This window comes from Eulemur rufifrons, chromosome 5 (assembly GCF_041146395.1).
Source record: "Eulemur rufifrons isolate Redbay chromosome 5, OSU_ERuf_1, whole genome shotgun sequence".
NCBI lineage: Eukaryota > Metazoa > Chordata > Mammalia > Primates > Lemuridae > Eulemur > Eulemur rufifrons.
In genome coordinates this window covers 4200972-4217309 of record NC_090987.1, presented here as the reverse complement: position 1 = coordinate 4217309, position 16338 = coordinate 4200972, and the positions used below count along the sequence as shown (strand labels likewise).

The 16338-nt window shown below is 34.9% G+C and overlaps 1 protein-coding gene across 1 annotated transcript in view; it reads right to left on the bottom strand.

Annotated features, from left to right (window-relative positions):
* NETO1 (neuropilin and tolloid like 1) overlaps positions 1-16338 on the bottom strand; it is a 109826-nt gene that overhangs the window by 42697 nt on the left and 50791 nt on the right. The window contains exons 5-6 of the mRNA XM_069467872.1: positions 7123-7164; positions 6877-7004 (exon numbers count right to left, since the gene is read on the bottom strand). Coding sequence (XP_069323973.1) covers positions 6877-7004; positions 7123-7164 — 170 coding nt within the window. The remainder of the gene's footprint in view (positions 1-6876; positions 7005-7122; positions 7165-16338) is intronic.

The following is a 16338-nucleotide window of genomic DNA, read 5'->3' as shown; positions in this document are numbered from 1 at the left end:
CTTTGTGGATATGACTGAGAACAAAAGAATGAGGGCCAGTGTTGAAAAAGGTGCTTCCGTTAAATCATGACCCCAAGACACAATGTCAAACTGTTGGAATTATATAAAGCAAGAAATCTATGCACTACGAGAGTTATACCTGGAATGGTTTCAGAATAAAGAAGCTATACTTCACACAGGTATCTTCTAAGTGTTTTTACATTTTATTCTAACATGAATGCATATATGCTATTTCCTCTTAAATGCAATTCTCTTAATGTGACAGGGAAATAAAGACATACATTCAATTAAAAAATCTTATTTTCATCACTACTTACACATTTTCACTTATTTCATAAAATCTGAAACTCAAAAGGCAATTTTTTCCCACAGCCAGTATGTCTACTCTCCATTTTAAATTTTCACTATTTGTATTTTTTGCTCTCAATGTTCAATAGGGCACTAGTCCCTGTCAATTTCACCTTCAAAATATTTGTTTTCCATCTCTACCGACACTTCTGTGATATTTCAAGTCTGCTGACTAGCCTGGATGTTTGCAAGCTACAGGTTCTCTTTCTATCCACAAAATTCACCCCAGCCAAAGTTATATTTCTAAAAAACAAATCTAACAATAGCTCTCTTTTTGCCAAAATTTTAACCAGTATATAATAAAAAAAATTAAAAGTAATAAACTGGCAAATTTACTCCCTTATTATCTCCCCATATCACACACTTATTTTAAAAAATGCCATCCTTTATAAACATGACATTAGTTTTACATGAAGTATCCATTCTCCACCTTCTGCCTAGCAATTTCTTCCTGATTTATCAAGATTAGTTCAATTATTGCGTTTCCAGTGGAGGGTCTTCCCTGCTCCCACTCTCCAACCATGGCAATAGTAGTTTCTATACCCTCTATCCTAAAATATAATCTTGAACATTTTTTAGCTGTAATTACAGTTAAGCATATTTTAAGCTATAGTTCTATGTCCCTTCTAATAAACTATGTGTTCTTCAAAAGCTGTGGCAGTGTTATAAATTTTTGTATAAGTATTAAAGCATATTTTGCATATATTAAGCCTTCCAGAAAAATTTGTGAAAGAATAAACCTGTGAATGTTTAATTAATTAGAAATTTTATTTTCTTCATTGACTTACTTTGTTCTACATTAATCAAATATTTATTGGGCAACTATATGACAGACATTATTTTAAGTGCTATAAACAATGATAATTATATAGAATAATATATATTTTATTATTTAGAGTAGGAAATTGTACACAAAAATTCTCAAAACAAGGTATAATATAGATCTAAACTATGACATAAAAGGGTAAGCTATCACGTTGCTGACTTGTAAGGAGTTGAAAATAAAATGTGAAGTCCCAAGTGAGGAAATTCTGACTTTGAGCAGAAAGAACGAAAACAGAGAAATATGGGAAAATAAATGAAATTGAGCAACAATGGAAAACACTGGAGTTTTACTATGCTTTTCATGGTAAACTGCAGAAAGAAGTTTAGTACTTCTACTGAAAAAAGGAGAAAATGATAAACAGAGTAATATATGATAACTATAGAAAAATGGTCAGATTATCATCTTTCAGTGAATCATTTTGATGTATTCTTCTTTTTAATCAATCACAGAGTTTAAGTCTACAAGATAATTTATTGAGCAGGACATAGGAAATTTCAGAACATAGAAATAATTTCTAATAACATCTGTTTTCCAAATCTCACTAATATGTAAATCAGAATCCATTTTTATATGCAATGCAAATAAATATAGACAAGAATTTACTAAGTAATATATTTACCAACTGCCCATCCTGGTCTGTCCCCTCATATCATAATGATATACAGAAAATAGAAATTGGGCAATTATTTAAGACTTGCCAGAAAAGTTTTCTCCACAATAAATAAAAATTAAATATACACAGTCCAAGAAATGTTATATATGTCTTTAATACTACTAGACACTTTTATAAATAAAACCATATTCTAAAAAGCATTTAGCCCTGGACTTCTGTGGTTGCCGTTTGATTTGTGACCAGACAAATCAAGTTTATAATCTTAGATAGGATATTCCTTAGATTTGGAGGGTAGCAGTGTAGCCTCTATTTGGAGAAGAAAACCAGAACATCATACTGTTTTATAATATGCATAAATATGCACACAAACACACACAAACTGTAACAAATTCTGATATAATAATATTAAAATGATTTTCTTGTATGCATAAACAAATATCAAAGCATTTAAAGTCCATCTAAGTAGCTGTCTAAAATCCGACAGTACAAAAATGAGATTTCATTTATTAAAAAATGTTGAACCATACCATTTTCATTGGTAGTTATCTAGCCCATATAAGTTTTCACTTTGTTTACCTAATTTTATTCTCATTTTTGGAGATAATGAGGGCACAGTCAATCTTTAGAATCCTTAATACTTATTGTAGTTAATAACATTTACTACCCTTAGTATATTGCATTAATATTCTGTTGCTCCATAAAAAGTATCACCAATTTAGCAGCTTTAAACAAACATCCAATTATACTCTTTCAGTTCTGTAGAAGTACTCCAGGCTTGACTGTGTTCTTTGCTAAGGGCAAGTGAGGGAGAAAATCCTTGCCATCTAGGACCAAGACCCCTGTTTTCCTGATGGCCATTGACCAGGGGTCGCCCTCACTCCTAGGCTCTCTCATTCTCTGGCTTCTCCCTTCACTCCAACCAGAGACATCTCTCTGCTTTTAAAGGGCTCATGTGATTAGACTAGGTTTAGGTGATTAATCTAATTTTGATTAATCCAAAGTTAACTGATTGGTAATCTTAATCACATCAGCAAATCCCTTTTGCTGGGTAACTTAACATAGTCCGGTGTGTGATATTTTATCCTATTTACAGCCCCAGGGATTGGGGCTGGAAGTCTTGGCTATCCTCTTAGGATTCTGCCTGTAACACATTCATTGTATAAGTAACTTTAGCACTTGTAACACAACATTACTATAAAAGTCTATTTACTTACTATGTTTGTCAAGTTTCTATGCACACTTGATTATAATTTGACACAAACTATTTTTGAATTGAGTAGAAAAATTAAAAAATTATTTTGAAATATTAAATGATTTTTAAATATTAAAAGCTAGAGTTTTATTATCCCAAAACATTAACCATTAATTTAATTACCTTCATTTGTACATTTTTGTAAGTCTTTTGACTCTGTCTCTGATCTATTTTTAGCAAATGATACGTGAAGTGATATATTTGTTAACTAGATTGATTTAATCATTCCACAATGGAAACATATATCAAAACATCACATTCTACCCCAAAAACAATTATTATTTTTCAATTAAAATTATATTTAAAAAGTATCAGAAATTAAATTAAAAATAAAACTTGATTATTACATCAAATAGTGTGGTTTTGTTACATCAAACCGGACCAGGAGTTAGGAGGTGTTGATCTTGCTCCAACTCCATTAATGACCAGCCAAATATCTGGGCAAGTCACTTATCACAGAGTCATGGAATTTTGGTTTTGAAAGGACTTTCATGTTACCTATGCCAAAACATTACTTGACTTTTAATTATTATACAAAGTCTCTGCCAAACTCTGCTTGGATTCCTCCTGTGAAATCCCATTTGATCTCCATTATTAAAACAAAACAACCTTTTCTACATTAAATTGAAAGCTATATTTCTCTAGTTTCAAATATTCAAATAAATTTCAGTATTTAAAACTATGGACATTAAATCTTATTCCTCTTTCATATGACTGTACTTCAAATATTTGAAGATCACTATATGACTTTTCTTCTAGAACTACATCAGTTCATTTATTCCGTGAGTTTTAACTGAATAACAGGCATTCTGTTTGACACTGGGCATCTACACATAAATAAAGCCCAGCTCTGATGGAGTTAAGGTTCGACAGTTAGAGTTAACTCCCTTTATTCTCTTCTACTGGCGGCTTCCTGAATCAGAGTCAGAACCAGATGCCATAAGATCCTTATGCCATCCTTGCTTTAGTATCTGAGTACGTACGAAATACTTGCTCACAGAGGCATATTTCTACACCCTGTTGTTAGCCCACATTGAACTTCGCTGCCCTGACTCAGCTTATTCATCTTATAAATGATCTAGACAGTAACAGACTTTCAGTGTTCTCTCTGGCTTTGGTTTTCCAAATTCTAAGAAATCTGGGTTAATCACATTCTAATTAAAGGGGACCATCTATGTTACTATTCTCAAATAAAGGAGATACCAGACATTATATTTTCTATTTGTCAAAAGTCTGAAAAGCAATATGTTGTAATTTATATAAATTTTAATAGCACCCAACTGAACTGTTTAGCACTTTGATGGCGCAATGTTGTTCAGTCACCGGCATCAAATAGTCACCACAAGCCATTTCAAGTTTAACGCACACTTTGATAGTCTGTGCTCATAAGCTGCTAGGAGCTCCATAAAAATAGAAAGCCCACATAGGCAGTAATCTCCAGTTCTTGCTTTTCTCCGCAGTATTCAAAGCCACTTCCTCTCCTCTAACCTTTAATTTAACAGAGAAAGCCTGTCACAAAAGAGCCATCTTTGTCCAGCTCTGCAGGCTGCTTCCCCTTTGGGTCACGGAGTGCCAAATTTCGTAACAGACAGGTACACCCGCTATTGTTGTTCTGAGATTGTACAAAAGACAGCCTATTTATTAACCAGCTGGAAGAAAAAGATGTGTATTTACACTCTCACGAAATCTTTCTCTTTAGCACTGTGGTGACAAAGGTGCTGGTTATGACAGCAAGATGCCACACATACCTTTTCTGTTGAAGGAAAGTCTTATAAAATCTTTCATTCATAGAGTTTAAGGAAAATTAAACAGCACTTGCCTATGAATACACATTTTATGAACGAGAGCATAATAAACTGCAGTTTAGCTCTTTTATAATCCATGTGGTAGGTATTGATGGTTTTATGTTACCAATAGCTTTGGACTAACAAAAGAAGAAGAAGAAGAATATATTTCTTCATAATACAATTAATGTTTTCAAAGATTTTCTCAGATGCAAAGAGAACTGCAAGTGTCAAAAGCTGGAACCTGGACCAAAATCCCCGAATCTCTGTAATTGGAAATTAGGAAAAAATATGCCACAATTCCATTTCATATGCAAACGATAGAGATACATTCAAGGGAGCATCAAGTAAAAAAGACAAAAAAATATTTCCTGAAATATCAACACCCTCAAAGATGACGCTTCTTTGTTTTTTAGCATGAATATCCAGTCACCAAATTCTACCATGTCTCTCTTTAATGTTTCCTTCATGGTCGACCACCATGACCCAGGCTCAGACACTGGGATTCCTGCCACAGCTTCCTGCTTGGTCTTCTCCTTGCGGTGTTGACTCCTCTGTCTTTTCCTCAAAGGAAAAAGCTATTTTCCTAAAATGCAAGTCTGGTCATGTCACTTTTCTGCTTCCTTCTTCTGCCTATCACAAAAGCACTCAGGGAGAAGTCCTAGTTCTTCAGGGAGGCCTAGAGCCCTTCAGCATAAAAACCCGACACTCTCCCATCTCAATGCTTTTTCACACGCAATTACTTTAACTCCTGAAAAAGCAGACTCCGTTATGAGTCCATGACTTCACAGGTGCTATTCTCTCCGCCTGGAGAGCCTTCTCACCTCACCTACCTGACACAATCCTATTTCTCGTTAACTCTCAGCCAACACCCTGACTGCTATTGGGTTCTACCTTTGACTTACCCTACCAGGCATATGTGGTTTTTTTCTCTCTGTTACACCTGATGAATACCCCAATGATATTACCTTATTGCTTAGATTAATTTGTTACATAGTTTTCTAGAAACAAAACTAAAAACTGGAGGATGGGGGCTGGTGTGCTTTTTCATTTCTCTGGCATAGTGCTTGAGATTATATAAAGTCACTGAGTCAATTAATTAAATAACAAACCGTTTCAACCTCAATAAATAGCTAACTACAAATCTAATAAATCAATAACGTTTTCTTGTAACTTTAGAACTGAAGAATAAGAATAAAAGGAGAATAAGCAATGAATCAATAAGCAATGAATCAACCAGTACCTATGAGGGTTACTGGTGCAAAATGATGATCCTCAACATTTTGGAAGATATTGCCATAAATAGGATGAATGTCTACTTCACCTTATTCTATAGAAGTGGTTCCAAAATGGTGGCCTCAGTCTGAATCTGGCCCACAACAAATTTAGTTAAATACATATAATACTTATAATTTTTACAATGTATTGCAACATTTAAAAATCAGGGTGATCAATATAAAAACCTACATTTTTAGTGTATTATGAAAAAGACGGAGGACGTGGTAATGTAGGACCCGTTTTCTCATAACAACAAAGACAAGGAATGCAAGGGGCAGTTGAGTGGAGGCTGCCCCTTCGAATGGGCACGGGCTTTCCCAGGTGCTGGGATCACTGCCCCCCAGCCTTGTGACACCTGTATATTATATGCCGACATACATGATTTTGTAAGCCCCAGCTAATTTCTTCCATAGATATAATTTTATGTTAGAAAACAAACAAATGGCTCTAACAATAAGAGCATAAGTGTAATTATGCTTAGAACGATGGCTCTGGCATAACATTTCAATCCATTTTTCAGAGAGGTAGACTTACCTGAAAGTCTATTGTCCAGGTTATCAAATGATCTCTTCAACACACTCTGCATATTGTTATTTATGACATTGAACGTTAGATTGGGCAGGAGAAAATAAGTTGCTTTTCAAAGCCAAAATAAAATCATGGCTTACAACTGTACTCTGAAATATATTAAGCATGTCCAGTTGCTTCAAAGCAATGCATGTTAGAGATACTTCTTAAGTACGGTGTCAAGTCTGGGTTCCATATTAAGACTAACCTTGGATCGTGGAGGTGCCCGGATGTACCACTTGCAATCAACGGCCTCGCTAGCAGAAGCTTTGCCTTCCTTCATAATTTGTATGGACTCCACAATTCCTTCAGGACCGCCCATCTCAAACTCACACACTAAATAACAAAATGCCAAACACACACACACAAATGGAACTTGAATAATAAACCAAAAGTATATTTCATAGCAGAATACAAAGTCCTCTGAACAGTATTAAATATCTATTGTACCAACCTGGTAATGGTTTCAAAGCTCCAAGGTCCTTAAAGTCGGGATCTTAAAAATTGAGAGAAAGACAATTAGTCCTATTCTGCATTTATTACTTGCAATGATTTTGAGTAATATGCCATTAAATTATCCAGGAATCTGCCTTAAAAACACATTGGGGAAAATTAAACGGCGAAATGAATAGTGCATAATAATATTAGGACCAAAATGTTAATTTATATGTTATAGTTTTACTGTAAGGTTTTGCTCAATACAAAAGACACCATTTTAAAAAACCTAATGCAATTCCTGCATCTTACTATCAAATCAAAATCTTACTCATTATCTGTAACTCCATAATTGGACAAAAGATGTTTTCTTTAAAATGTACCCATAGATAATTCAAGGTTTGGGTCAACTTTCATGTATTCCAAATACAATTCTTTTGTCTGATTCAAAATATTCTGTTGTTGGAACACAATTTTCAAATAGAATATTAGAAGCACAAAGTTAAGATGTAAAATCTAGGACTCCTCTCTTCTGGCTGACTGAAATATCTTGTTTCCATTAAATTTTCATCTCTAAAATTTCACACCATGGTAGCTTTCAAAGTATTCCTCAGTATTCTATCTTGTCAACTCAACACCCACTCTCCCTGTTCCTCTTCTGAGTTCAGGTATTTGTTTTCCTTGATCATTTATGTGTTTCAGAGAGAGCTTGTTTTATCATAAGCCTCAAAGTTTCCTAATGGCTGTAAGCCAAAAATGGGGGTCTCATTCCCATTTCTTGTAATTGATTTTGAGATATGTATGCAGCAATGAAATACAAAGATGAGCCTTTTAGAAGGCTTCTGGTAAAGTGTTCATCATAATAAATAGAGACAAGGTATATCCAGGTTTTTGGGTGTGCATTGTAGTCATGATTGTATCAGACTCTTTGGAATCATGTAATAGCTAATTTTTGACGTTGAGAGAATCTTGTACCTAGAAAACCCCAAAGAGTCCACCAAGAGACTCCTGGAATTGATAAATAAATTCAAAAAAGTCTCAGGATACAAAATCAATGTACAAAAATCAGTAGCATTTCTATATACCCATAACAGTCAAGCTGAGAGTCAAATCAATGACTCGAGGCCATTCACAATAGCTACAATGAAGACAAAATACTTAACTAAGGAGGTGAAAGATCTACACAAGACATTCTATAAAAAAGACATCTGTACTCGAATGTTTATAGCAGCACAATTCACTATAGCAAGGATGTGGAAACAACCCAAGTGCCCGTCAATCCATGAGTGGATTAATAAAATATGGTATATGTATACAATGAAATACTACTCAATTATAAGAAATGATGGTGATCTAGCACCTCTTATATTTTCCTGGATAGAGCTTGAGCCCATCCTCCGAAGTAGATATCACAATAATGGAAGAACAGGCACCACGTGTACTCGCCATCACACTGGCACTGACTGATCAACACTAAGGTGCTCACACAGTAGTAATATTCTTTGGGGGTGGGGGTTGGGAGGGGGTAAACTCACAACTAATGGACGTGGTGAGCGTTGTAGGGAGGGAAAAGGCACGTCTCAAATCATGGTTGGGATGTGGCAAAGTCATAACATGTAACCAAAATGTTTGTACCCCCATAATTTCCTGAAATAAAAAAAAATAAAAGCTGATTGTGAGATGTAATAATTCATTGTTATTACTATGGTATTAGGTATGAAGTAAAAAACTTTTGACTGTAGATATATCTTGTGAGACACTGATCACTCCAGTGTGAAGAGGTAGCACTCTTTCTGGAGGAAATTATTTCTGGATATTAAGACCATGTATGTTAAATACATGTGTATCTAATTGTGCTTCTTTGTGTGTCTGTGTGCACGGATGCACCAAACTTATAATTGCAGGCTGATTTGTGTTAGTTTAGTTATTTTCCTTAAAGGTTGTTTTTGTTGTTTGTTTGTTTTCTGTTTTGTGGAACAGAGATGTAGACTGACCTGCTGAAACTGAGAGCCAGGGTCACCCACGCTACAACCTGACTGTATCGGCCGAGACTCATTTTGTTACAGGACACAATTAGAAAGTATTAATAGATTTTGAATCAAGATACAAATTCATTTGCATAGCTTTTTGAAAATAGTTTTTAAAAATGGTTTCAGAAAAAAAAAGAAAAAATATCTTTTTTTCTGCAATTTCCATGAAAGATGCAGAAATGAGGGCATCATAGATAATTTGGACCAACATAACCTCCTAGAAGGAATTTTTTTCCTTCATCTGAATCAATGGATATTTAATTACTATTCCAATAAATATATATTTAACACAGATTGTGTACAAACTATGATTTCATAGCACCACTAGATTGTTTGTCATCATTAAGCAGTTTCATTGGTATTACAGGGACCCATCCATGTCTTTCTTGTTTTTACAACAAGCTTGACAGTTCCAGTTATCTAGATTTTTTTTGTTATTCATTATACCCTTTGGCTATTAAGAATAATGCTGAATTATATTCATTATTAATACTTGTTATCTCCTTTTTGATTAGAATGTTTCAGCCTGACATTGCTGTTTGCATGATTTCTGTGGAAATGTAGTTGATATTCTGTTTTCTAGTTTGAAGGCTAACATTTGTCATTTTTATAACTCATGCCAGACAATGCTGAGAGAAATGCCAGTTCTGGGAATTGAAAATTTATTTTTGTCTTTGTATTAATAGTGATAGTACTGATGGTTTAAAAACAAAACTTTAGGAAAAAAAAATCGTTTTTGCAATTTCATTTGTATTAGCCACCAGTAATATCACAATTATAGATGGCCCATATGACTAGCAAAAACAAACAGATAACAGAATGCTGTTGCTGAAACAACCTAAATTGAGGCTAAGATTATAAAGACTGATGGATTGCCCAAGGTCGTTTGGGGGCAGTGACATAAATTATTATGCAGATGAACAATAAAGTAGTTTTACTCTAGATCTATCTTTAAATCTAGTCTCCACTAAGCAACCTAAATAAACTTTTAAAAACATAAATCAAATCATGGTACTCACCTGGCTTTCCATTGTCCTTAGAATGAGACCAGGACTCTTTCTAACGGATTATAACACCCTGTGTGTTCTGCCGCTGACCACTTGGCCCCCAGCTGCTGGTCCCTACTCTTTCCTCTATAGTCACAGTAACCCATTCCTGTTTCTCCAACACTCAAGGCCACTCCCATCCTAGGCCCTTTGAACATGCTCTTTTATCTGTCTGCAGTGCCTTTCCCCACGGGGTTTACATGGCTGGATCTTTCTCATTCTTCAGTTGTCGGTTGAAATATTATATTCTCCGAAAGGCCTTCCTCGACAATCCTCTCTAAAGCAGCACTGTCTCTCGTTTTCTTTTCTCTCCTCCTGGGTCTTAGTACAAAAAGACAGAGTTAATACCTTGTCTGCAGAACGTTACCTTCATCTAAGAAACGTACGAATGTGCAGACACGAATGGGCTTTTTTATTTTGATTAAATTGGTTCAGTGCCAGCATGGGCCAATCATGAAAGATCATCTTTTATGCGAACGCTTGGCAACAAATGCAAGTAGTGTTGGAATATTCAGATTTTTGAGTAATTTTTGAATCTTAAGGCTCATACTAGAACATCTGGGTTGACATTTGCACTGATGGAGCAAAAGCAATGGTGGATAGTGGCATCAACCTTGGCAGCCAGTATTCATTGCAGATTCATTGCTATGTATTTGTAAGGCAGACAAAAAGGAATTTTACTTAAAATCTCCTTGATGAAGCACTAAAAACTATTTTTTTTAAATCTAGAATCTTGAGTAAATGTCTTAATATCCCATAGGATGAAACATTAAGTGCGGATAAGGTACTTTTGCTGCAGACTGACTTGCATGATGGTTTTCTTAAGAAAAAGCACCTTTGCAATTGCTTCAATTGTGAGCTGAACTAGCCACTTTTTTCATGGAGCATCATTTTTCCTTGAAAGGCATATTAACAGTTATTCAGATATGCATATTTGGCAGACATTTTCTTGAAAATGAACAAAATGAATTTGTTGATTTCTAAGAAAAACAACTGATAATATTTGTTGCCAATGATAAAATTCAAGCTTCAAGGGAAAGAAATAGTTGCTACTCTGCATTTGACAGCTTCCCAATACTTAGAGAATTTTTAAATGAGATTGTTGTTGTTATGAACACATGTGATTTTTGATATTTTATGGAGAAATGTGTCAACATTTGGAAGTTCTGCATAGTAGTAATCCAATAACTGCCAAATAAATAATGCATAATTTTAAACAATCATGCATGCATAAAAGGGCCATTTAAAGAGGAAAATACATCAATGGATATTAATGCCACAGAATACAAAAAAATTCACTGATATAGTTTCACACTCCCTGGTACAACTAACCTTTAAGAATTTATCACCAGTGGAGGTTTGGTGTAGTATAAAAGAATAACCACTATTATCTCAAAAGGCTATTAAGACATTATTCCTTTTTTCAACTACATATCTCTGTGAGGCCAAATTCTCTTCATCCGCTTCCTCCATAACAACACATCATAACAGATTTAATCCATAAGCAGATGTGAGAATCCAGCTGTCTTCTAATAAGCAAGACACTGGATTTGCCAAAACATATAATAATGCCATTCTTCTAATTAATATTTTAATATTTATTAAATAATATCATAAGATCAATTAATGTTTTAATGAAATCTGCTGTTTATTTTCACACATAATTGGTTTATTTGTAATTTATATGACTTAATAAATAACTATTCAGAATGTTTTCAGTTTAAATGGCCAATATAATACTGAATAACATAACCAATAAGCCAAAGCACTTTGAGGTTGTCAATAATTCTTAAGACAGGAAAGGAGTTTGAAAACAAAAAGCTTCTGAACTTCTGCCCTAATCAACCCAATCTTTGTATCATGAGTACTGTCTTCCAACAGAACTCTAAGTCACAATTTAATAATTCAGGCTTGTGCAATGATTTTATTTCATAATCTAAAGATGTTTCCACACTGCTCGCCACGTTGTAAATGGACTTTCTAGGAATTGCTGTTTAACTGATTAGACTATAACTGAACCATATCAGAGGTATTTTCATTTTATAAAAGAAAAAAAAATGGAGGTTAGCAATTTTAGAAAAATGCAACTTGTTTTGATCTAAAACCTAAATAGTTTCAGAGCTGTCTCTAGAACTTTGCACAAATCATTAAATCTTTCTGAGACTTAACTTCTTCAGTTAAAATGAGGATGCTGTTGGTTTAGGTTTCTATAACTAAATAGTCCATTATACCTAACAATCTCCATTATTTGTTTTGGCTTTGGGTAATTGGCCAGAATTTTTAAGTGGCCTTGAATGTGTTACATTTTTATCACATAAATCACAAGTAAAATGTGGAAAAACTGAAGTCATGTTACAATGTTCATAATCATCTTAAAAAATCTTATGAAATAATAAGGCTCTGATATATAATTGCAAAACATTCCTTAATTGGGCAGAAAAAATAAATAAATCCAGTATTTTTGTAGAAGTTATTAGTATTTATACTACAAAAGATAATGCAGACTTTAGAATAATTTATATGTTTTAAGCATTCCACAATTGTTTATAAAGACAATCTTTTAGAATTTTTGTAAAATATAAACTAAATTACAAATGAATCAAATTTTTTATGAGGCACAAGGCTTCTCAAATATTCTCTATACCTGAAAAGTATAGATAAGAGTTTGAAATATATCAACAAAACTAAAACAAGGTTTGTTTTTTTTCTTGTTTTAATTCATAAGTTATTTTAATTTAACTAGATCCATGAAAATACTCCTGCAATAATTAATATGTACCAGATATTGTTCTAATCACTTTAAATATGATAAATTATTTATACGTTAACATTATAGCATGAGGCAAATAACAATATTATGCCTATTTTACAGCCGAGGGAAACAGGAACAAAGGTTTTAAGTAACTAGCTTAAGAGTGCACAGCAGATAAGCAGTAGGGCTTGACATGAGAATTAGGCAATCTAGCTCCTGGTTTACACACTGTCATTTTCTAGGTGGATTTATAAATATTATTAATTATTTTTACATAGTATATCCCCAAATTTGTAAACAAAAAGTCACTCTTGGTTCCAGATCTACAAATGTTCAGAATGCCATCTCATCTGCTAGGCTCTGGGCTCTCTACTGGTTGTCCTCCTCCCTCGAATTAGGAATGAGATGACTTAAAACAATTTTATACATAAAACATAGATAAAATACAACTTTTGGGCATGGACAAATATGTCTAAAGCTGATATTGGAGCTATGGTTAAAAAATACACATATGTTTAAAATATTTCAAAAATGAATTTCAAAGCTCAAGCTGCACATAAGAAGGTAGATGGTGTTCATTGTCCTACAAAGGAACAAACTAGAACTATGTGTTGAAAGTTGAGGATGAGATGTGCTAGATGTTGCCATAGGGAACCAAGTATTGTGTATGTTTGGGGGTGGAGTGGTTGACTAAATTACCTGTGATGTTCTTTTCAAGCCTGAAACCCAGTGGGCCTGTGATTAGCTGATTTCTAAGCATAGGATTATCTTTGGGTCAAAAGCAAATTTGGTCCAATTTGCATATTCTGCAGTACGTGTTCCCTGAGTAATTATTTTAGGTTTGCTGATGGATTGGATATTGGAAATGAAATAGAAAAAAAAAAAAATCAAGGAAAACATTTAGTTCTCTTATTTCAAGGGACAAATACACTCCATGAGTTGGGAAGTTACTCAAATTTCCACTCCCAGTCTGTAGACTCATCTGGATCCACCCTCATTCTTACCTATTTACCATCTGTCTCAGAAAATTCCTTTCTCTCAGTCTCATCCTTCATGTGTCCTCGGGATTCCCTAATCACCCCACCGGTAGCAGTTAGCACATGAGTTAGCCTTTCTTCTACCAGTGTTCAACCTACCTTCTGCTATCTGTGCCCTTTCAGACAACAAATTGACTCAAGTCCCTTTTCCGAAAACAAAGAACTTTCTTTACTTTGTTTCTCACTGTCGACTCATTGTTCCCTGCCCTCATTCGATTCCCAGATAAAGTTTCTTGGACGTGAGGTCCCCAATCAGTCTTCACTTCCACATCTCCTAGTCACTTTTGAGCACCTGCCGCATCTGCGGACTTATCTTTGTGGAAACAACCCTTGCATAGAAACTAACTGTGCACTTCCGCGGCCGTGTTCCTGTCTCCGTCCTTCTTTCCCTGTCTGCAGTCCTCACGGTGGTTCCCTTAGGTTTCGTTCCCAAGATTGAAAACCATGGTTTTTGTAGTTTTTGAAATTATTTGACTGAATTTAAAATGCTGTTTTAAAAAATCAATTACAAAAATATCTTGAAAGCACAGCACTAAAATAGCGTACATAATCATATTAATAATCTGATTTATTTCACCCTTGTCTAGAAGCAGCATCACTGTAGTATAAAATTCATAACACAATGTTTTAAACCTCTTTTAAAGATGTACTGTTTTCTCTAAATATGGGGTTGTCAATTGTAGCTTCTCATTTTGAGTTTGACTTCTTTTTTCTAATTTAACAGAATATTTACTTATATATAAATTTCAGAAATAAAAACTTATGAGATATATAGGAAAGAAATGTTCAAGTCCTTAAAGATAGTATTAATATTTGAATGGCTTGTACAGCTTTGTTTCCTTGTTTTATTTGTTTAACTATAATATATGAAGTTTCCTCATGGGCCTGTATTCATATTTTTAAAGAAATTAAGAAAACATAGCACTTTTTATAATGTAAACACATACAAGCTGGATTTTATGTGTGCATGTTAAATCGGCTTTTGCGATGCTTACTTGGGATGGACAGTCATAAGGCAATAGTATTGCTCTATGGAGAAATGTCTTTTTATTGTATATAATAATAATAAAACGTGGCGAGAGGGAAAGAGGAAAGAAAAAATTTATCAGAAGAACAAAAAGGGGCAGAATAAGAATGATAAAGACAAAAAAACAAAACAAAACAAAAATGAACCTAGATTTTCCAAAAACTGGTGTTTGTATATTTGAATAAGCTATTATAGAAAAATTTTTTTTTCTGTCCAAGGGCAACCAGGGAAATTCTTACTTGTTATTAGCAATCCCCTTTTCCCCCTTAATTGTCTCGGAACACCCTCATTCACTCACCCAGTGAGTACATCCTAAATCACATGGAACTCAAAATAAATGAGTCTATCTTCTGAACCATTTTTTCACTAGAACTGGCTTAATAGGGCATTTCTTCCTGGCACAACTGTGGTGCCGACATGGTTAGTGGATAAAATACCTCCACCGCCTTCTTTCAATTATGCCACAACTCACACCTCTCCTAATATCCATTCATGTTTATTGAAATGCACAAAAAGCGTTGTTTAGAACCAGGGAGAGAGAGGAAGTGCTGACCACAGGAGAGTTTGGAGGTGATGATATGGCTGGTAGGATGGGACTGGATCTGAGGTTTGATGCCCAGAAAATTGAGAGCAAGATGTAACTTTTCATGGAGCTATGTGAGCGTCTACAAATGCCTAACTGCACTGCCTCAGGACCCAGGCTAGCAAGCATAGCACGAGGCTGCAGAGGAGGAGAATGCCCTGTCTCTGACGCACCACGAGCTGGAGATGGTGGTGGCACGACAGGTTAGCGGGGCTGGGGGGGGCGCAGGTAGAGGGTGGCTGTTGCTATCCTCACTGGCATGGTCCTCTTCCATCCCATTCATGCCACTGTAAACTAAATCAATTATGTTGATGAAAACCAAGAAACAAAATATTTTATAAGAAAAGTTGTGCTTTCTCCATTTTATTATTACTATTTAAAGATTTAAATGCAAGCATTGTGAAGAAGCCTTATATGTCACAGTTAAATATAAGAAGGATACAGTAAAGCAGTACAAGCCATGCAGATGTAGCTTCAAGACAAGGTCCTTTGGCTTCCAGTGCATTTGATAGCTTTAGCTCCTTCTAAACAGAGTTGGAGCAGCCTCTAATTGAAAACTTTGGGAGCTTCTTCTGTTGGTGCCCTTGGCAAGGACACTAGAGATTTTATGCCAGATAGCGGCCGTGCACATGGGCAAGTGCAGCCACCCTGGGACTGGAAGCAGAGCAAACACAAAATGCCCAGTGCCGCTGCCACTAGCGGGTTGGCACGGAGTGTGTGTGAGGCACTGCTTGATCAAACCTAGGGAACTCCATGGGAT